The sequence below is a fragment of the Rhinolophus sinicus genome, linkage group LG11 (genome assembly GCF_036562045.2).
Source record: "Rhinolophus sinicus isolate RSC01 linkage group LG11, ASM3656204v1, whole genome shotgun sequence".
In the NCBI taxonomy this organism is placed as follows: domain Eukaryota; kingdom Metazoa; phylum Chordata; class Mammalia; order Chiroptera; family Rhinolophidae; genus Rhinolophus; species Rhinolophus sinicus.
In genome coordinates this window covers 31929909-31948405 of record NC_133760.1, presented here as the reverse complement: position 1 = coordinate 31948405, position 18497 = coordinate 31929909, and the positions used below count along the sequence as shown (strand labels likewise).

Here is an 18497-nt window from a genome sequence, read left to right as displayed (position 1 = left end):
TATTATAAAAATAAAGAATAGATGTACATCACCTGTCAAAAAGATTTATAAGATTAACAGATTAATCTTACAACTATTAGTATTTTTTCATCTTTAGTGCTATCCAACAGTACTTATTAGAAAATAAAATTTGTAGAAGGCTCTTGTTTGGCCATAGTATATATGCATGTGTATGCATGTGTATGCATGTGGGGTGTTGAAACACAAGCAAACCAGAACCCTACCATTAGTATCCTTTTTTTCTCCAGCCAAAAACTCAATAGTGAAGCCCCAAGGCTGCTTGCACTGATACCACAACTGAAAACACATGCTCTATATAGCAGGCAGCATTTTGACTCCAATGAAAGCAAACAGTATCTTTATAAGTTAAGGCAAATAGGCAAACAGATTTAAATTGAGGTTTCATTTTTCTCCAAAAAAATAAATAAAAGAAAATTAGTAAGTAGAATAGGGAAAAGATATTCTCCAAAAACATGAGGACTCAAGAGAGCTAAAGAACAAACACTTTTTAAACATTAATTGAACAAAAATTTTTCTCTCTTGAAATTGGATATTGCTTCTATTGGCATTAGCAGTTTTCCTTTAGAGCCTAAAATATCTTCTTTGGGAAGAAATATGTTTAATTTAGGTTTTCCAAATACATATACTCTGATCTAGCCTTCAAAATCTCTCCCTTATAACTTAGGGGGAAATTAATTTTTAAAAATCAGATTATCATTTTAACCCTTTGGGAAAATAGATTTTACATTATTTTCCCTATTGAAATATCCACAACAATCTCAGAGACTTAGTAGTGCACATAAACTAGAAATCCCTTTGTGGTGCTATGACCCAAAAATGTAAGAACCCAAGAGAACTTCTTTAAAGCTGATATTCTCCCTCCAGATATTACAGTTACTAATAGACTAATATAGAGTCTTAGAAAACTTGAGTTCACCAATAAAAATAATATAATCATTTCTATAATACGTTGCTTGAATTCTCAAAGGTCATATATTTTGTGCTTTCAGCACATGGTACACAGGGTCACTTCACTGGCTGGAATTCATTTCCCACTCCTGGAATTAGCTTGTGGCTTTCTCTAAGGGAAAAGAGTCCTGGTGGTAGATGCTATAAAACAGAACAGAACCACTCAGGCCACTTTTCAGATTATAGATGTATTCTTCAGGTGTTCTGACATATTCAGATTACCTTCAGAAGTCATTAAGGAGAAAATAAAAAGTGGCTCTGAAGACAACTCTTTAAGAGACAAGTGATTCGTTAGTTTGGATTCTCCTTGAAGCCATCCATCACCAGTGATACAAACTGAAGGATCAGTGTTAAAATGCACTGTTGTTAAACATTCTCTGCTCAAAGGTCCTATCTTATGGGGGCAAATGTTTCGATGGTACCAGACGTTTTCTTGAACAGTTTTGCTTTTTGGCCTTGAATCCTTGACAATATGGATAAACAGTGGTTATTTTCCTACATTCTTAAACCTTCACTGAGCTCACTGAACTTTATGCAGGTAAATGCAGTGGTATATTTGAAATTGCAACATAAACTTCCTCCAGTGTAATAGGGAAGTTTTTGACAATAGTTTATATGAGTGTTTTCCAAAATACAACATAGTAGGTTGTCAGCATTTAAAAAAAAAAAAGAATAGGAATTATCAGTGTATATTGCCTAAAATATAGGGATTGTATTGTTTTGGAAATTTTTTTATTTGGTTACTTACATATGTGTGTATTGGGTTGCAGTGTGAAATGTATTTCTTATTGTAGGTCTTGATTAAAAATAGTTGGAAAAACACTGATGTTTAGATTATACAGACTTATTTGGTAGTAGAATTTTGTTTCTATCCTGTACTTAGGTGATGTTACTCCCATATCAGACATACTGACACTATTATCGTTTTGAACAGTTTAGTATATAATCAGAATTGGTGAAAATTAGTTATTGTGGAGTGGGATAAAAACTGTCACATCACTTGATAATGTCTGTTACTCAATTAGGAAGAGCTTTTTCAAACTACACAATCCACCTCACCCCTCCCAATGGAGAGCCCCTGCCAGTGGGAAGGAATCTGATGGGAGGTTTCCTGTTATCAAGTCTGTTGGGTAGGGAAACAGTGGAGACCCCACTATGTTAAGCCATCACTGAAGGGACGTTTACAATTACATATCATTATAGTTAGCTCTGCTTTCTGGATTTGACCATTGGAACAGGCAAAACTAGATGGTGGAAGACAACAATGGAGACCTGTTCTCATGGCTGTGACTGAAAAGGATTTGCTGCTTTATGACTGTATGCCATGGACAAGGGATGCCTGGGCATCACCATGTCACAACTACCCTCTTGTTGCCACAAGGTAAGACAAAAGACAAAAAAATAATCTATCCTATTCTAAATCTTCTAAAAAATTTTAAAGTGAATTCTATTATCTTTAGTGCCTAAAATAGCATTTAAGTAAGTAGCTGATATAGTTGAAGTAGAAACTTTTTCTTTCACAACCTTATTGATTATTTTGCATCTCCTAGCTCAGAATAAATGCTTTCTGGCATTAGTATTTTTGTGTGCGCTTTTTTAAGTTGTTGAAGCAGCTTCCTAAATGCTCCCTCCAAAATTGCTTAGTCATGAAGATAAGTAGTGTTTTGGGGTTTTTTTTCCCCTTTGCTTTATTGACTGTGACTAGAAAACCACTGAAATTGTGGTAGCCATTTGTCTGAGTGATGAAATCCTTTTAACCAGAATGTGGTACTGTGGATAAACCACACAACTCAGCCGAAATATTCTTCAACTTCTCTTTCTGGTATAAGAGCACATAATTTTGATTCCATCAAATAAACATTGATTGGACCAAAGCAACAGGATGTTTCTAGCATGCCAGAGGAGGGGAGTTGGAAGAGCAAAGAACAGAGAAATGTAAATTTGGGGGTCAAGAGTGAAACTAGAAAATATGTTCACATTCAGTTATATTTGGGCTCAAAAGAGAATCGGGTCTTGATGTAACTCAAAAACCACACATTAAAATGGAGCCCTACAGAAAAATATTTGGTAGTCAAAATAGCTAAATGATGAAATCATCTGATATAGCCACAGGGAACAGTGTGGGGGATTCTTGCCTTGAACAAACAAAGATTCGTGTGAGGAAGAGTATTCTTTACAGGAAGAGTTTCATGTCATATAGGATTTCCTTCAACTTGCCAAGTTCCCTTACATATATCATTTTTTTAATAAAAATATAATTTTCACATAGCTTTTCAAGAGTTTCTCTGATTTAAGAGCTGGAGCACTTCGATCACAGAATAGAGATAAGAGATTTATTTTTTATTTTTGTTTTTTTATCCCCACTAAATTATAACCTTCATGAGGTCAAGAATTATGACAGTCATCTTAGCACTTCCCATAATGCTTTGCATCTAGTAGGTCCTCAGTAAATCTTAGTTGAGTTAAATTCTATTACTTAAATTATAATTTTTCTGTCATAGTTACATTGGGAGCATGACAGGAATCCTATGAAAATATGTGGGCATGTCAGTAGTTATAATCAGAGCAATTACATTTATATTTTCCAAATATTTTGAGCTTATAAATAGGACTATAGATATCTCAAATTTAAATTTCATGGAAAAAGCTTATACTCTAATTATAATCATGGGATAGAAGGTAGGTAGCTGTATCCTTAGACATTTCCTTAAGTGTGTATCACGGGACAGATGGAGCAGAAATTTATGACATCCCATAAGTGAGCCTTTGTTCAATACTAGAAATTATAATCTTATAAACAAATAATTTCTGGCCATAGACTAGACTGGGCCTAGACCACCAAAGTACTTTGGTACTAAAGAAGGAAATGGGGTGGTTGTGTGTGTACTTTCCTGTGGTATTAATTTGCAACTAGAGAAAAGATATAAATAAGATGTAAGTGCTAAATCTATAAAACTAAGTTTTATACAGGAGTAGATCTTCGCAGAGATTGCTTAAATATAACACCAAAAGCATAAGCAACAAGAGAAAAAAAATAAATTGAACTTCATCAAAATTAAAAACTTTTATGCTTCAAATGTCACCATCAAGAAAGTGAAAAGACATCCCACAGAATGGGAGAAAATATTTGCACATCATATATCTTATCTGGGACTTGTGTATAAAAAATATAAAGAATATATAAAAATATAAAGAAATATAAATAATAATGAAAAGATAAATTACCCAATTAAAAAATGGGAAAAGTATCTGAACAGACATTTGTCCAAAGAAGATATACAGATGCCTAATAAGCACATGAAAAGGTGGTCAACATATGAGTAATTAGCCATCAGGGTAACGCAAATCAAAACCACAGTGCGATACTACTTCCCACCCACTAGGACGGCTATAATTAAAAAAACAGAAATAACAAGTGTAGACTAGGATATGGAAAAAATGGAATCCTCATGCACTGCTGGTGGGAATGCAAAACGGTGCAAGTTAGTGCAGAAAACAATCTAGCAGTTCCTCAGAAGGGTAAACAAAGTGTCACGATACGACCCAGTAATTCCACTTCTATGTTGTATACTCAAGAGAAATGAAAACTTATGTTCACCCTAAAACTTACACGTGATTGTTTGTAACAGATTCCTAACACCCAAACAGTGGGAACAACCCAAGTGTCTATGAGCTGATGAACGGGTAGACAAAATATGGCATATCCATGCAATGGAATATTATTCAGCAATAAAAAAAGAATGAGGTTTTAATAATCTGCAACATGGATGAACCTTGAAAACATTCTTGGTGAGAGGAGCTAGACACAAAAGACCACATGTTATATGATTCCATTTATATAAAATGTCCAGAATAGGCAAATGTATAAAGGCAGAAAGTAGATTAGTCATTGCCAGAGTTGGGGTGAGGGCTGGGTTGGGAGAAATAAGGAGTGACTGCTAACAAGTATAGGATTTCTTTTTGAGTAATGATAATGTGCTAAAATTGAATGTGATTATTGTTGCATAACTGAATAAACTAAAATCCATGAACTGTACACATTAAAAGGCTAAAATGTATGGCATTTGTATTATATCTCAAAAACATTATAATTAATAATTTTTAAAAACCCAACAAAATTTCATAGAAGGAACTAAGGCCAATCCTTAATAAACTTGAGTTTGAATCCCTATTCTGCCACTTATAGTAGGTAGTTAGGAGCATGTCACTTAACCTTTCTGTTCCACAATTTTTTTATTTGTTAATGAAACCCTGATGGACCCTAATGAGATGGGGTGAGTATGAGTATTTAATGAGTTAATACTTGTAAAATGCCCACAGTGGTACCTGATACATCGCTAGCTGCTTTAATAATAATATATTATTAAGTGAAAATATGTCAAAGAAGAATTCAATGTAAAAAGTATAATTGATTTAATTTGGTCATTGTTAAACAAGGAGTTTAGTTCTACCCAACAGTTTTCACAAGTAGTGAAAGTTTCATAATAAATGTGAGGAATTCAGATGTATCATTTGGATCAACTTAGACATGTAGATTGAACTTGTCCATTAATTAAATGGGTGGGGCCTTTGAACATGTTTCTTAACAAGTTTAATTAATGTAACAGCAGGGATTCTCAACTCCTTGTTCAGGAAGTACCAGTGGATTAGGAGCAAAGATGATAGACAGGCAGATGAACGGTTTAGGTTTTCCATGTGGCCATGTCGGCCAGGTGGAATTGGTTTGTCACTGAATGGTAGAATTAAGTGGGACTTAATCATCCTCTGCCTCACAGAGTGGGTAGAGTATGGCCACTGAGAGAGGCCAGAGGTTAGAAGCAGACCAGCAGGTATGCCACAGAGAAAGGGAGGGCCAGAAAATGGTATGCTTTTGTCTTGTTAGTGTGGGGCAAGAGAGGGTTTGAGTTTTATATGGGCCGAATGTTCACGTTTACAAATTTTATTTCTGATATTTTGGAACATGTTCTTATGAGTGGATGAGACCAAAAAAAAAAAAGAAAGACAGCATAAGCACATAGGGAAGAAAAAGAAATTAAGGACCTTGAGTACCCACAAAAGTAGGTAGTCCTGATAAATTAAGAATTAATTATAGTTCAGAAATCAAAGAACATTGTTAGGGTGATGTAAAATAACACGCGTTATCATTTATACTGGCTTGTGCATTTACAGATTCTTGGAAGCCACGGTGCGTGTGTGTGTGTGTGTGTGTGTGTGTGTGTGTGTGTGTGTGTTAATGGCTGATACTTCAGACTAGTGAAGAATTAAGTAAAACATGAAAGTGATAAAGAGGATTTTAATTTTTAAATTTATTTTTATTTTTACACATTTCTTGAGATTAAAGCCAGATACATGGTAGAGATAGAAGAACACATTGGTTTTAAAAGTGCTGTGAATTTTGCAGGATATGCATTTTTCATTTTGTAGTTTTTTTCCAATAAACGTTCTGTGCCTGGAGGAGAAAAAGATACAAAAAAAAGTGGCTAGTTTACAATGTGGGAAATTGGGTGGTGGTGTGCTTATGGGACTGGGGAGCAAAAGCTGCTAAAACGCCTTTGGATGAGCTCATGTAACCTCCCCACTAACGGGGGCCTTTTGGCGGTGTGTTCTAACCAACTGCTGCACAGCAAGACTCCAGCAGCTGGTTTGAATTAGGTTCCCTCTGCCAAATATTTCATAATCAGATCTGTAGGAAAAATTCTCCTAGACTTTATATTTTTTAATGGCTGACTTGGGATTAGCAATCAAACTGAATATGGTGGACTACACCCTGTCACTTTCTCCATGCCCTGTCTTACTTGGATCATGTGTGAAGTGATTTTGAAACTTATTGAACTCTTGCTAAGATAGCTAATGTTTAACTGGCATGATGGTTCTATGGGAATCAGCTCAGTGAGGCGGTTCTCAAAGTCTACTGTCATGGACCACTGGGGATCCCCTCTTCAGGGGGTCTATGAGTTCAAAACTATTACTAAAATGTTATTTGCTTTTTTCACAGTTGACATTTGCACTGAGGGTTGGTAAAATTGCTGGTGCCTTAGTATGAATCAAGGCAGTTGGCAAATTGTATAGACTTGCAGGGGGAAAAATACCAGTTTAAACTCAAAATGTCTTTACATTGAAGCATTAAAAATTGTTAGTTTTATTTAATGTCAATCCTTGAGTATTCATCTTTTTATTGTTCACTTCTGCTGTATACTGAAGTATGATGGTTGTCTCAAAAACACATGTGTAGGTGAATTGTGAGCTGAACTACCTGTTTTTTTCATGGGATACCATTTTTTTACTTGGCTGAACACCTGGCTGAAACTATGATTAGTCAGACTTGGGTATTTGTCAAGACATTTTTTCTAAAATGACCAAAATGAGTTTGTTACTTAAGGACAACATTGATAGTATTTGTTGCTAATTATAAAATTCTAGCTTTCAAACAAAAATTAGAGTTCTGGAAAACTGTATCTGCCACTGTGAACTTGACAGCTTCCCAATACCTAAAGAATTTTCTGATGAGATTAGCAAATGTGACTTTTGATATTGTATAATGAGATGCTTTTAACATTTGGAACATCTGTATAACTCAGTGAAAAAATATTTTCCAAATGACCAACACATGATGTTATAAAATCATGCAAGTCTATATATAAAAAAGATCGAAAGTGCAAGAGACCAGTGGATTTTTAAAGTAACAGGGTATGAAACCTTTATTGATACGGTTTCAGACCTTCCATTGCAACTTACCTTTAAGAAACCACTTGTTGAGTTTGGTTTGGTGGACAAAAGGATATTCACAAATATCTGGAAAGATTTTTAAAATACTACTTCCTTTTCTAACTATATACTCTGTGAGGCTGGGGTTTCTTCATATACTTCAACTACATACGGCAACAATACAGAAGCAGATATGAGAATTCACATGTCTTTCATTAAGCTGGATATTAAAGAGATTTGCAAAAAATTTAAAATAATGCCACTTCACATTAAATTTTTTGTTTTGGAAAATATTATTTTAATAAAACTAAATTATTTATATTGAAATTTTAATAAAATAAGGTTGCCTGGGCCATACCCTAGATCAGTTAAATCTGAATTTTTGAGGACGTGAGTCAGGCATCAGTAATTTTTAAAAGCTATGTACCAGCTGATTCTAGTGTACAGCCAGGGTTGAGAACTATTGTGATTAACTTGGCTTAACCAGTTGGTAGATTAGAAGAGACACACTTTTCCTTGAGAGACACACTCTTGCCTTTTTTCTGAACTAATAATGACTCCCTGAAAATGAAAGGAAATGTATAGGAGCATCCATTTGCCCTTAGATGGTTCTTGCTCAGGTTATTATTAAGAGGAGTGAATGAAGAAACCAACAAATTTGTAGAAAAATATTACAGGTATACAGCCTACAATGAAGCCAAGAACAAGCCATTATTATTATTATTATTATTATCATTATCATCTTTGTTGTACATTCCTCAGCAAAGTTTTTAAAAATCCTATATGGAAAACATTGTCTGATGGATTGCTTATAGGTGAGGAAGTATGTTTTTTCTGTTACACTGATTTACTTGGAACTTCTTTAACTATAGGGGAAATATTTTTGGAAGAAATGAATAAACTGTATTAAATAGTTGTCATGAAACAAAACATAAACTAGTTTAATGACCTTGAGGAAAATTGCTTTCCTCTTGTTTTTTTCCACATGTATACTTCACTATTATTTTTTTAGCAGCTTCATTGAGATATAACTCACATACCATACGATTCACCCATTTGAAGAATAAAATTTAATGATTTTTATTACATTCACAGAGTTGTGCATCCAGTACCACAACAAATAGTATTAGGACATTTTCGTCACCCAAAAAGAAACTCCTTACCCATTGGCTGTCACTCCTCATTTTCCCGTACCCCAGCCCTAGGCAACCACAAATCTACTTGCTGTCTCTATCGATTTGCCTATTCCATTTAAATGGAATCACATGTTTTGTAGCCTTTTATTTCTGGCTTCTTTCACTAGCATAATGTTTTCAAGGTTCATTCATGTTGTAGCATGTGTCACAACTTCATTCCTTTCTATGGCCATGTTTTGTTTATTCATCAGTTGATGGACATTGGGGTTGTTTCTACTTTTGGCTATCATGAATAATGCTGTATGAACATTTGTGAACAAGTTTTTGTGCTAACACATGTTTTTAGTTCTCTTGGGTACAAACTTAATTAATAGCTAATAGCTACTCTAGACTTAATATTTCTAAAAGCAAATCTTGTGCTTCCCCAACAAACCTGTTCTGCCTGCACTCTTCTCTATTAAATGAATAGCATTTTTCCAGTTGCACACATTAGTGTGCAGATTTTTGTATGGATGCAAATTTTCAACTCATCTTGGTGAACACCAAGGATTATGATTGTTAGATCATATGGTAAGAGTATGTTTTGTTTTGTAAGGAACTGCCAAATTGTCTTCTAAAGTGACTGTACTTGTGTTCCAGCATGCGTGAATAAGAGTTCCCATTACTCTTCGTTCTTGTCAGCATTTGGTGCTGTCAGTGTTTCAGATTTTAGTTATAGCAGTAGCTGTGTGGTGGTATATCATTGATTTAATTTATAATTCCCTAATAAAATCTTTTCATATGCTTATTTGCTATCTGTATATCATCCTTGATGAGGTATCTATTCAGATATTTTGCCAATTTCTTTTTTCAGTTTTGCTAACTCCAAAGATTTTTTTTAAATTGTGGTAAAAAAAAAGTAACATAAAACTTACAGCCTTAAGACTTTTTAAGTGGACAGTACAGTAATGTTAACTATACATACATTGTTGTGCAACAGATCTCTAGAACTTTCTCATCTTGCAAAACTGAGACTTCATTTCCCCCGTCCAGCCCAGTCCCTGCTAACCACATTCTGCTTTCTGTTTGTCTGAGTTTGACTATTTTAGATACCTCATATAATTGGAGCAGTGTTTGTCTTTTTGTGACTGGCTTATTTCATTTAGCATAATTCCCTCAAGGTTCATCTGTGTTATATTAATAGTAGAAGACAGGATTTCCTTATGTTGAAGGCTGAATAGTATTCTATTGTATGTATGTACCACATTTTCTTTAGCCATTCATCTGTCAGTAAATGTTTAGGTTGCCTCCACCTCTTGGGTATTGTGGTTAGTGCTACAAGGAACGTGGCCATGAAGTATCTCTCCGAGAGTCTGTTTTCAATTCTTTTGGTATTGTTGAGTTCTAAGAATTCTTTGTATATTTTGGGTACCAGTCCTTTATCAGATACGTGTTTTTCATATTTTTTTTCTCCTACTCTGTGGCTTGTCTTTTCATTCTTTCATCAGTGTCTTTCAAAGAGGAGAAATTTTTAATTAATGAAGTCCAACTTACTGATTTTTTCTTGCATGGCTCGTGCTTTTGGTGTTGAATTTTTTTTTTTTAACTTTTATTTATTTTAAGTGTGTTTTTTCAGGACCCATCAGCTCCATATCAAGTAGTTGTTTCAATCTAGTTATGGAGGGCGCAGTTCACAGTGGCCCATGTGGGGATCTAACTGGCAACCTTGTTAAGAGCACCACGCTCTGACCAACTGAGCTAACCGGCAGCCCCGAGGTGTTGTATTTTTTTAGATCACCTAGATTTTCTCGTAGGATGTCTTCTAGAAGTGTTATAGGTTTACACTTTAAATTTACATCTAAGATCCATTTTGAGTTAATTTTTGTGAGAAGTGTAAGGTCTTCTAAAACAGGAAGCACCAGGTCCAGATGAGTTCACTGGTGAACCAAACATTTAAGAAAGAAATTCCCTAAAATTTCTTTCAGAGGATAAAAGCAGAAGCAATACGCTCTAACTCCTTCTATAAGGCCAGCGTTACCCTAATACCAAACCCAGACAGACGTTACAAGAAAACTACAAACCAATATCTTTCATGAACATAGATATAAAAATCCTCAACAAAATATTAGCAAATCAAATCCAAAAAAAAGTATAAAAAGAATTATACACCACAACCAAGTGGGATTTATTTCAGGTAAGCAAGGCTGGTTCAACATTCAAAAATCAATTAATGTAACTCATGGTATAAACAAACTAAAGAAGAAAAATCAGGGCGGCCAGTTAGCTCAGTTGGTTAGAGCATGCGGTGCTCTTAACAACAAGGTTGCAGGTTCGATCCCCACAAGGGCCACTGTGAGCTGCGCCCTCCACAACTAGATTGAAACAACTATTTGACTTGGAGCTGATGGGTCCTGGAAAAAAACACAAATAAATAAAAGTTTTAAAAAAGAGAGAAGAAAAATCACATGATCATATTAAGAGATGCAGGAAAGCATTTGACAAAATCCAACACCCTTTCATAAAAAAAATTCTCAGTAAACTAGGCATAGAGGGGAACTTTCTCAATTTGATAAAAACTACAAAAAGAAATCTATAGCTAACATCATACTTAGTGGTGACAGACACGAAGCTTTCGCACTAAGATTAGTTACAAGCAAGGATGTCCCCTCTTACCACTCCTTTTCAACATCATCTTGGAAGTCCTTGCTAGTGCAATAGGACAAGCAAAGGAAGTTAAACATATACAGATTGAGAAGGAAGACATAAAATTTTGTTCACAGATGACATGATCATCTATGTAGAAAATCCAAAAGAATCAACAAAAAGCTCCTTGAACTAATGAGCTATTATAGCAAGGTTGTAGGATACAAGGTTAAAACACAAAAGTCAACTGCTTTTCTATATACTAACAGTGAATAAGTGGAATTTGAAATTAAAAACACAATGCCATTTACATTAGCACCCCCCAAAATGAAATACTTAGGTATAAATGTAACAAAATATGTTCAAGATATGTATGAGGAAAACTGCAAACTCTGATGAACAAAATTAAAGAAGAACTAAATAAATGGAGAGATATTCCATTTCCGTGTTCATGGATAAAAAGACAATATTGTCAAGATGTTAGTTCTTCACAAATTAATCTATAGATTCAATGCATCCCAATAAAAATTCTAGCAAGTTATTTTACGGATATTGACAAACTAATTCTAAAGTTTTTGTGAGAGGCAAAGGACACTATGGAAGAAGAACCAAGTTGGAGGACTAACACTGCTCAACCTTAAGACTTACTATAAAGCTACACTAACCAAGACTGTACTTTTGGTAAAACAATAGATAAATAGATGAAACAGAATGGAGAGCCCAGGATTAGACCCCTATACATATAGCCAACTGATCTTTGGCAAAGGAGCAAAAATAGTCTCTTCAACAAATGATTTTGGAACAACTAAACATCCACATGCAGAAAAATGAACCTAGACACAGACCTTACTCCCTTCACGAAATTAACTCAAAATAGATCATAGGCCTAAATGTAAAATGCAAAACAATAAAACTCCTAGAAGTTAACATGGGAGAAAAGTTGGATATGGTGATGGCTTTTAAAGACACAACACCAAAGGCATTCATGAAAGAAATAATTGATAAGCTGCATTTCATTAAAATTAAAATTTTCTGTTCTGCAAAAGACAATATGGAGAGAATTAGAAGGCATGCCACAGACTAGGAGAAATATTTGCAAAAGACACATCTGATAAACAACTATTATCCAAAATATACAAAGAACTCTTAAAGCTCAACAATAAGAAAACAAACAACTCAAAAAATGGGTAATGGACCTTAACAGACACCTCACCAAAAAAGATATAGAGATGGCAAATAAGAATATGAAAACACACTCTATATTGTATGTCATCAAGGAAATGCAAATTCAAACAACAATGAGATACTACTACACACTTATTAGAATGGCCTAAATCCAGAGCACTGACAACACCAAACGCTGGTGAGGATGTGAGCAACAGAAAGTCTTATACGTTGCTGGTGGGAATACAAAATGGTACAGCTACTTTGGAAGACAGTTTGGTATTTTCCGACAAATGTACTCTTACCGCATCCAGCAATTCTGCTTCTTGATATTTATCCAGAGGAGTTGAAAACTTACATTCACACAAAAAACTGCCTAAAGTTGTTTAGAGCAGCTTTATGCATAGTTGCCAAAACCTGGAAGCAACAACCAAGATGTCCTTCGGTAGGTGAATAGATAAATACTCGCAAACTGCTGGTACATCTAGACAATACAATATTATTCAGAGCTAAAAAGAAATGAGTTATCAAACCACAGAAAGACATGGAGGAATCTTAAATGCATATTACTAAGTGAATGAAACCAATCTGACAAGGCTTTATATTGTATGATTACAACAATATGATGTCCTAGAAAAGGCAAAACAATGGAGACAAAAAGATCAGAAGTTACAGGGGGGAGGGAGGATGAAAAGGCAGAGCACAGAGGATTTTTAGGGCAGTGAAAATACTCTGTATGATATTATAATGATGGATACATGTCAGTATACATTTGTCAAAGCCCATAGAACGTACAATACCAAGAGTGAACTCTAATGTAAACGATGGATTTTGGGTGATGATGATGTGTCAGTAATTAATGTACCGTCTGGTGAGTGGTGCTGATAATGAGGGCGGCTATGCATGGGTGGAGGCTTATTTCCTAATCAAAACTGAATCTTTTTGATATGCATAACCTCTTGAGCATAAAAATCCCAGTGGAAAATTGACGCCTTGGCCCACCAGCCCAGTGTTCCGCCAGTGACACCAAGGGTCATTTTATGGGAGAACAGAATGGTATCTACTTAAAAGATTATAACCTTATTTTGAAATGATGGCTTTTATAATTTTCTACGTATCGATCAGCATAACTTACTGGCATTTCCCTCTGACAATGCATTAATTACTGTTGATCTTTGCTCTGTCTGTGGTCCTAGGTTGGTTCATTCTGGCTCTGGATGTCGATCGCCCTCACTTGGATCTGACCTTACGTTTGCTACCAGGACAGGGTCTCGGCAGGGCATCGAGATGCATCTCTTCAGGGTGGAGACACATCGGGATCTGTCCACCTGGACCAGGGTACTTGTTCAGGGCTGCCATGCTGCTGCTGAGCTGATCAAGGAAGTGTCTCTAGGTATACAGCCTGCCATCTCATTTCTAATAGTAATACATGGAACTGTTACACGTGCTTTGTTTGAAAGTAAAAACCATTGTCGTGTGTGCCAGACATAAAAATGTTCTGAAATACGGCAGCTTAGAGTGATCATGATGGAAAAAACACCTGGTTTCTCTGTTTCAGTAGCAAAGTTTTCCTAGGCCTTGTACATGGCTATGAACACATTCGTAAAACCCTGTGTTCAGGGGGCGGCCAGTTAGCTCAGTTGGTTAGAACACGGTGCTCTTAACAACAAGGTTGCCGGTTCGATCCCCACATGGGCCACTGTGAGCTGCACCCTCCACAACTAGATTGAAACAACTATTTGACTTGGAGCTGATGGTTCCTGGAAAAACACACTTAAAATAAATAAAAAGTTAAAAAAAAAAAAAAAAAAAACTAGAGAAAAAAGAAATGCTTTTTTAAAACAAAAACAAAAACAAAAAAACCCCTGTGTTCAAGATGACAGTTTTACTGTTCCATCATTTTCATCTGTATTTAGTAGTGGAAGGACTCATTTACTAAGTACTAGATGCTTTGACCCTCTAGTTAAGAAGGTTTGGAATCTAAGATGTGGATAGACGTCCTTAAAATAAGAGCATCTGCAAAGCTTATGGGAATAGAAAAATAAAGAATTTGGAATAGGAATTTCTTTTCAAAAGTTTGAAAATGTGTGCCTAATACCGAAATACACATCTAGAGGAAATAAGCCTGGTTGTCTCTTTCCATTCTTGAAGCGCCCTCTTGTGGCTAGTCTGCGTGACTTTGGGGGTATGGTTCCAGATGTATGTATTTGTGTGTATGTATTGTGTACTATATATATGTATAGATATTTCCAGATTGCTTTTCATTTTAACAGGAACACAGAATAGTCAAAATTAAGATACAATTACAGTTTCTAATATGGTTTGAATTACTTTGAGTACCTTGGTTGTAAATTGGTTTAATTTTGCTTCTTTTATCTATGACTTTATTTTATAAACCTAGTTTTAACAGAATTGATATAAAAAGAGAAAATCTTTCAAGAGCAGAATGTCTTGTGATTCATCTTTCTTTCAGTTGCTTTTTGAAAGTAAGGGAGCTCCACGGGCAGCATGTCTGCGGCTGTCCAGTTGTTTTTTGTTTGTTTGTTTGTTTTTAAGGAGGGCGCTGCTCACAAGTGACCCATGCGGGGAATGAACCAGCAACCTTGGTGCTACCACCACCATGCTCTAACCAACTGAGCTAACCTGCCACCCCTCCGTGGGCAGCATTTTTATGGGCCATTATCTAACAGTGGCCCAGGGACAGTTTTTTTCCAATGTTGTCAGAATGACAACATTTCTTTATCTGTTTAGGTCCTGCTCGGTATTTCCTCACAACCACAATGATGATTCAAGTACTGACCCCAGTCACTAGTAAGAACCCACCATGGACTCTGACCAAAGCCACTGCACCCACACTGTCTTTCTCACTTGTTTCTCTCCTGCTTGTTTTCTCTGTTGAGTAGTTGGTCACCACGTTAAGGCTGTGGGGGCTCTGGTTTTGCTCTTGGCCGCAGAATGTGCTTTCTTGGATGGGCAAGTCCTCAATGTGCAGGTGTGCGATGCTCCGTGTGCCTGAGGGAGCCAAAGGGGGCAGGGCAGCGCACTCGTCAGGGCATCTGAGGGGCATCCTATCTGCTCCAAGGATCCGGAGAGACATGCTTCCCAAAACAAGTGTGCAACTGGATTTTTCACATTGTTTAGTTTCGTGTTGTTTCTTGAGTGTCTGGCAGCTAAACTTCACGTTGCAGGAGATCGAACTCTATCCAGTCTCTGGCTCACAGTTTGAATGCAGATGGCTTGAGGAGAGGGAGAATAAGGACTGGCTGGCTCCTTGTGCTTTTAAATAGACAAAAGAAACATATTTTTAGGTAATTTTGAACTTTTTTGTTCTCATTCACAGCTGTATTTTAATGTGACTTTGGTAATACTTTCATTTCCACAATTCAGGTCAACTGATATACTATACCTATTAGTCACTTATTTAGAGCTGTGCCAGATATATTAAACTGGCTGAAGGTAAGTGCTTTGATGAGAGCCAGAGTTTCTTTAAAGCATGTGTGTGTTTGTGTGTGTGTGTGTGTGTATACAAACGTACGTACGCACTAATGTGTGCACACACTTAGTCTATTATGTCTTATTGTGCACATGTGTATGCTTGGTGTGCACATACACATACACGTGTACACACATACCTAAGGCAGTGTATCCTTCAGATACATGTTACCACCTTCTGTTAAATTGTTGGGAGATTCAGAATAATTGTGGCACGTTGTGATATTCGTGGCCTAAAAAAAGTCAGGAAGTTGACAAAAAGAAATCAATTAAGCTCTATTTCTTGTCTCTTACGTGTTTTGGTTATAGTTTATCCTTTCAGAAAAATTCCAGTGACTACCTACAAGATTTGACTAGTGAATGCAACACGTGATGTTCATGATGTTGATTTAGTGTTAAACTTGATTAGATTATAGTTATAGTAGAATTGGTCAGTGGTTCTTCTGGTACACAAGGGCTTTTTCCTTCTAGCAAATATGAACTTCAAGGTGACTAAGCAGAGAATGCAGTTAACTCCCTCAGGTACATAAAACCATATTCCATTTGTCACAGGAATTGAAAATATGAAAATACATGTAGTTGTTTGAACTTTAATAAGTATGCTTTTAAACGCTTAATTTCACTATACTAATTACTCAAGCTATTAAAGTTTTTAAATCTAACAAGAACTTTATGAAGGTACTTTATATTTCTGTAGCTTCGGTGGTATGAAGACTTAAGCAGTAGATATAGGTAAGAGTTATGGTAATAAATATGCAGAAAATCTGCAAGAGGAGAAATACGGACATTTAAAGGTAATTTATATTGTTAGCATGCATGAGGAAAGAGTTTGTTCCAACCGTGTTCTCAATTTCTGATAAATTCTCTTGAATCCATTTTTATTCATCTACTCAGCAAATACTGACTGAGCGTATTCTCCATGCTTTTACTGGCTATACTAAAATAAATAAGGTACTCCTAGCCCATGCGTTTGAAGTAGGAAAGACAGAATCAGAAAGAATAATAGATACGTGTCAGGGTTGTTATAAGTCATGAATGAGATACATGTTATCTCATCTGAACACACAACTCTCTAAGGCAAGTTTTATTACCTCCATTTTCAAGATGAAGGAACTGGGATTCGTGTGGCTAGGATTTGATGTCTGACTCCAAAATCAGTGTCTCAAGCCCCTGCATTCCCCCTCTAAATGACTCATGCCTATGGCCAGATTAAACTCCTGGAGGACATATTATTAGTTTCTCTTAATTCATTAAACCAACAAATATTTACTGAGTAGTTTATTATTTACAAAGCTCTGTAATGAGGGAAATAAAAAATGAATAAGGCCTATTTCATGTCTTTGACCAAATATTAGCTATAAGAAAGGAATATAGTGTCACGTTCTTCTTTGTACCATGGGTGTGATGAGCCAGTTGGTTGTACCTGATGGACTGTTTTCCTGTGTGCAGTAATAGAACGTTGCCCCACACTTCCTCTGAGAGAGTCTTGGGCAGTCAGGCCAGGTTGCACCTCCAAAGTCCACTCCCTTATGGATTGTTCTGGAATACCCAGAGGAGCCCACACCATACTGCAGCTGCTGAAGGGTCTTGCTGGAGCTTTTGGAGCCCCCCAGAGTCCTCCTACCAAGTAACTGGCCCCAGAGTAGCAGAAACAGGATTTGCAGCATCACATTTCTTTGACGTAGGGTCTTTGTCTTTCATGATACACTGATAACCACCAGCAGTCTCATTGAAAAAGACACAAAGTAGAAAACATAGGTTGTATTGACCAGTTTTCATCTTGGTGTAACCCTAATAGAGTTATTATTAGTTAATGAGACTTATTTTCTCTTAGCTTTAAATTTTTGTTTTACTATTAGGGAGCTGCTTTGAAAGTTATCTTTAATGTATGTCATTACACTCAACTGTATCCTTGTGGTTTGAAAAAGCCAATGCCCCTTCCACTTAGCAGATTGTAAAGTAGTAGAGCAGAGGGAAACCAGGACAGGTGGGAACAGTAAGTGTCATGGAAGCCAAAGGAAGACAATTTCAAGGAGAGGACTGGTCAGCAGGGTTAAATGTATCAGTTGGGATGATTTAGGCTGAAAGAAACATAAAATTCCCTCTAAAGCTAGATTAAACATTAAAGAAATAGATTCTCTTACATAACAGAGAGAGCGAGAGAGAGAGAGAGAGAGAGAGCAAAAGAGGCGTGGGGTGGTGTTTTCTCTTCCTAGTCACAGTTCTTTTCAATCTCAGCCAGTTTAGTTCATAGGCACAACCCGGACCAATGCCAGTCACCAGGGGAAAGCCAGGATGATAGGCCCAGAAGCTGTCTACCCTGGAAGTTTAGGTCACCCCCTCTGTGAAACACATTAAGAGAAAGTAGACACCTGAATAGAATTGGGGTTTGGCTGTAAAGGAAGAATG

The 18497-nt window shown here is 36.2% G+C and overlaps 1 protein-coding gene across 1 annotated transcript in view; it reads left to right on the top strand.

Annotated features, from left to right (window-relative positions):
* SNTB2 (syntrophin beta 2) overlaps nucleotides 1-18497 on the top strand; it is an 86033-nt gene that overhangs the window by 53210 nt on the left and 14326 nt on the right. Inside the window, exons 4-5 of the mRNA XM_019756812.2 lie at nucleotides 2208-2350; nucleotides 13793-13989. Coding sequence (XP_019612371.2) covers nucleotides 2208-2350; nucleotides 13793-13989 — 340 coding nt within the window. The remainder of the gene's footprint in view (nucleotides 1-2207; nucleotides 2351-13792; nucleotides 13990-18497) is intronic.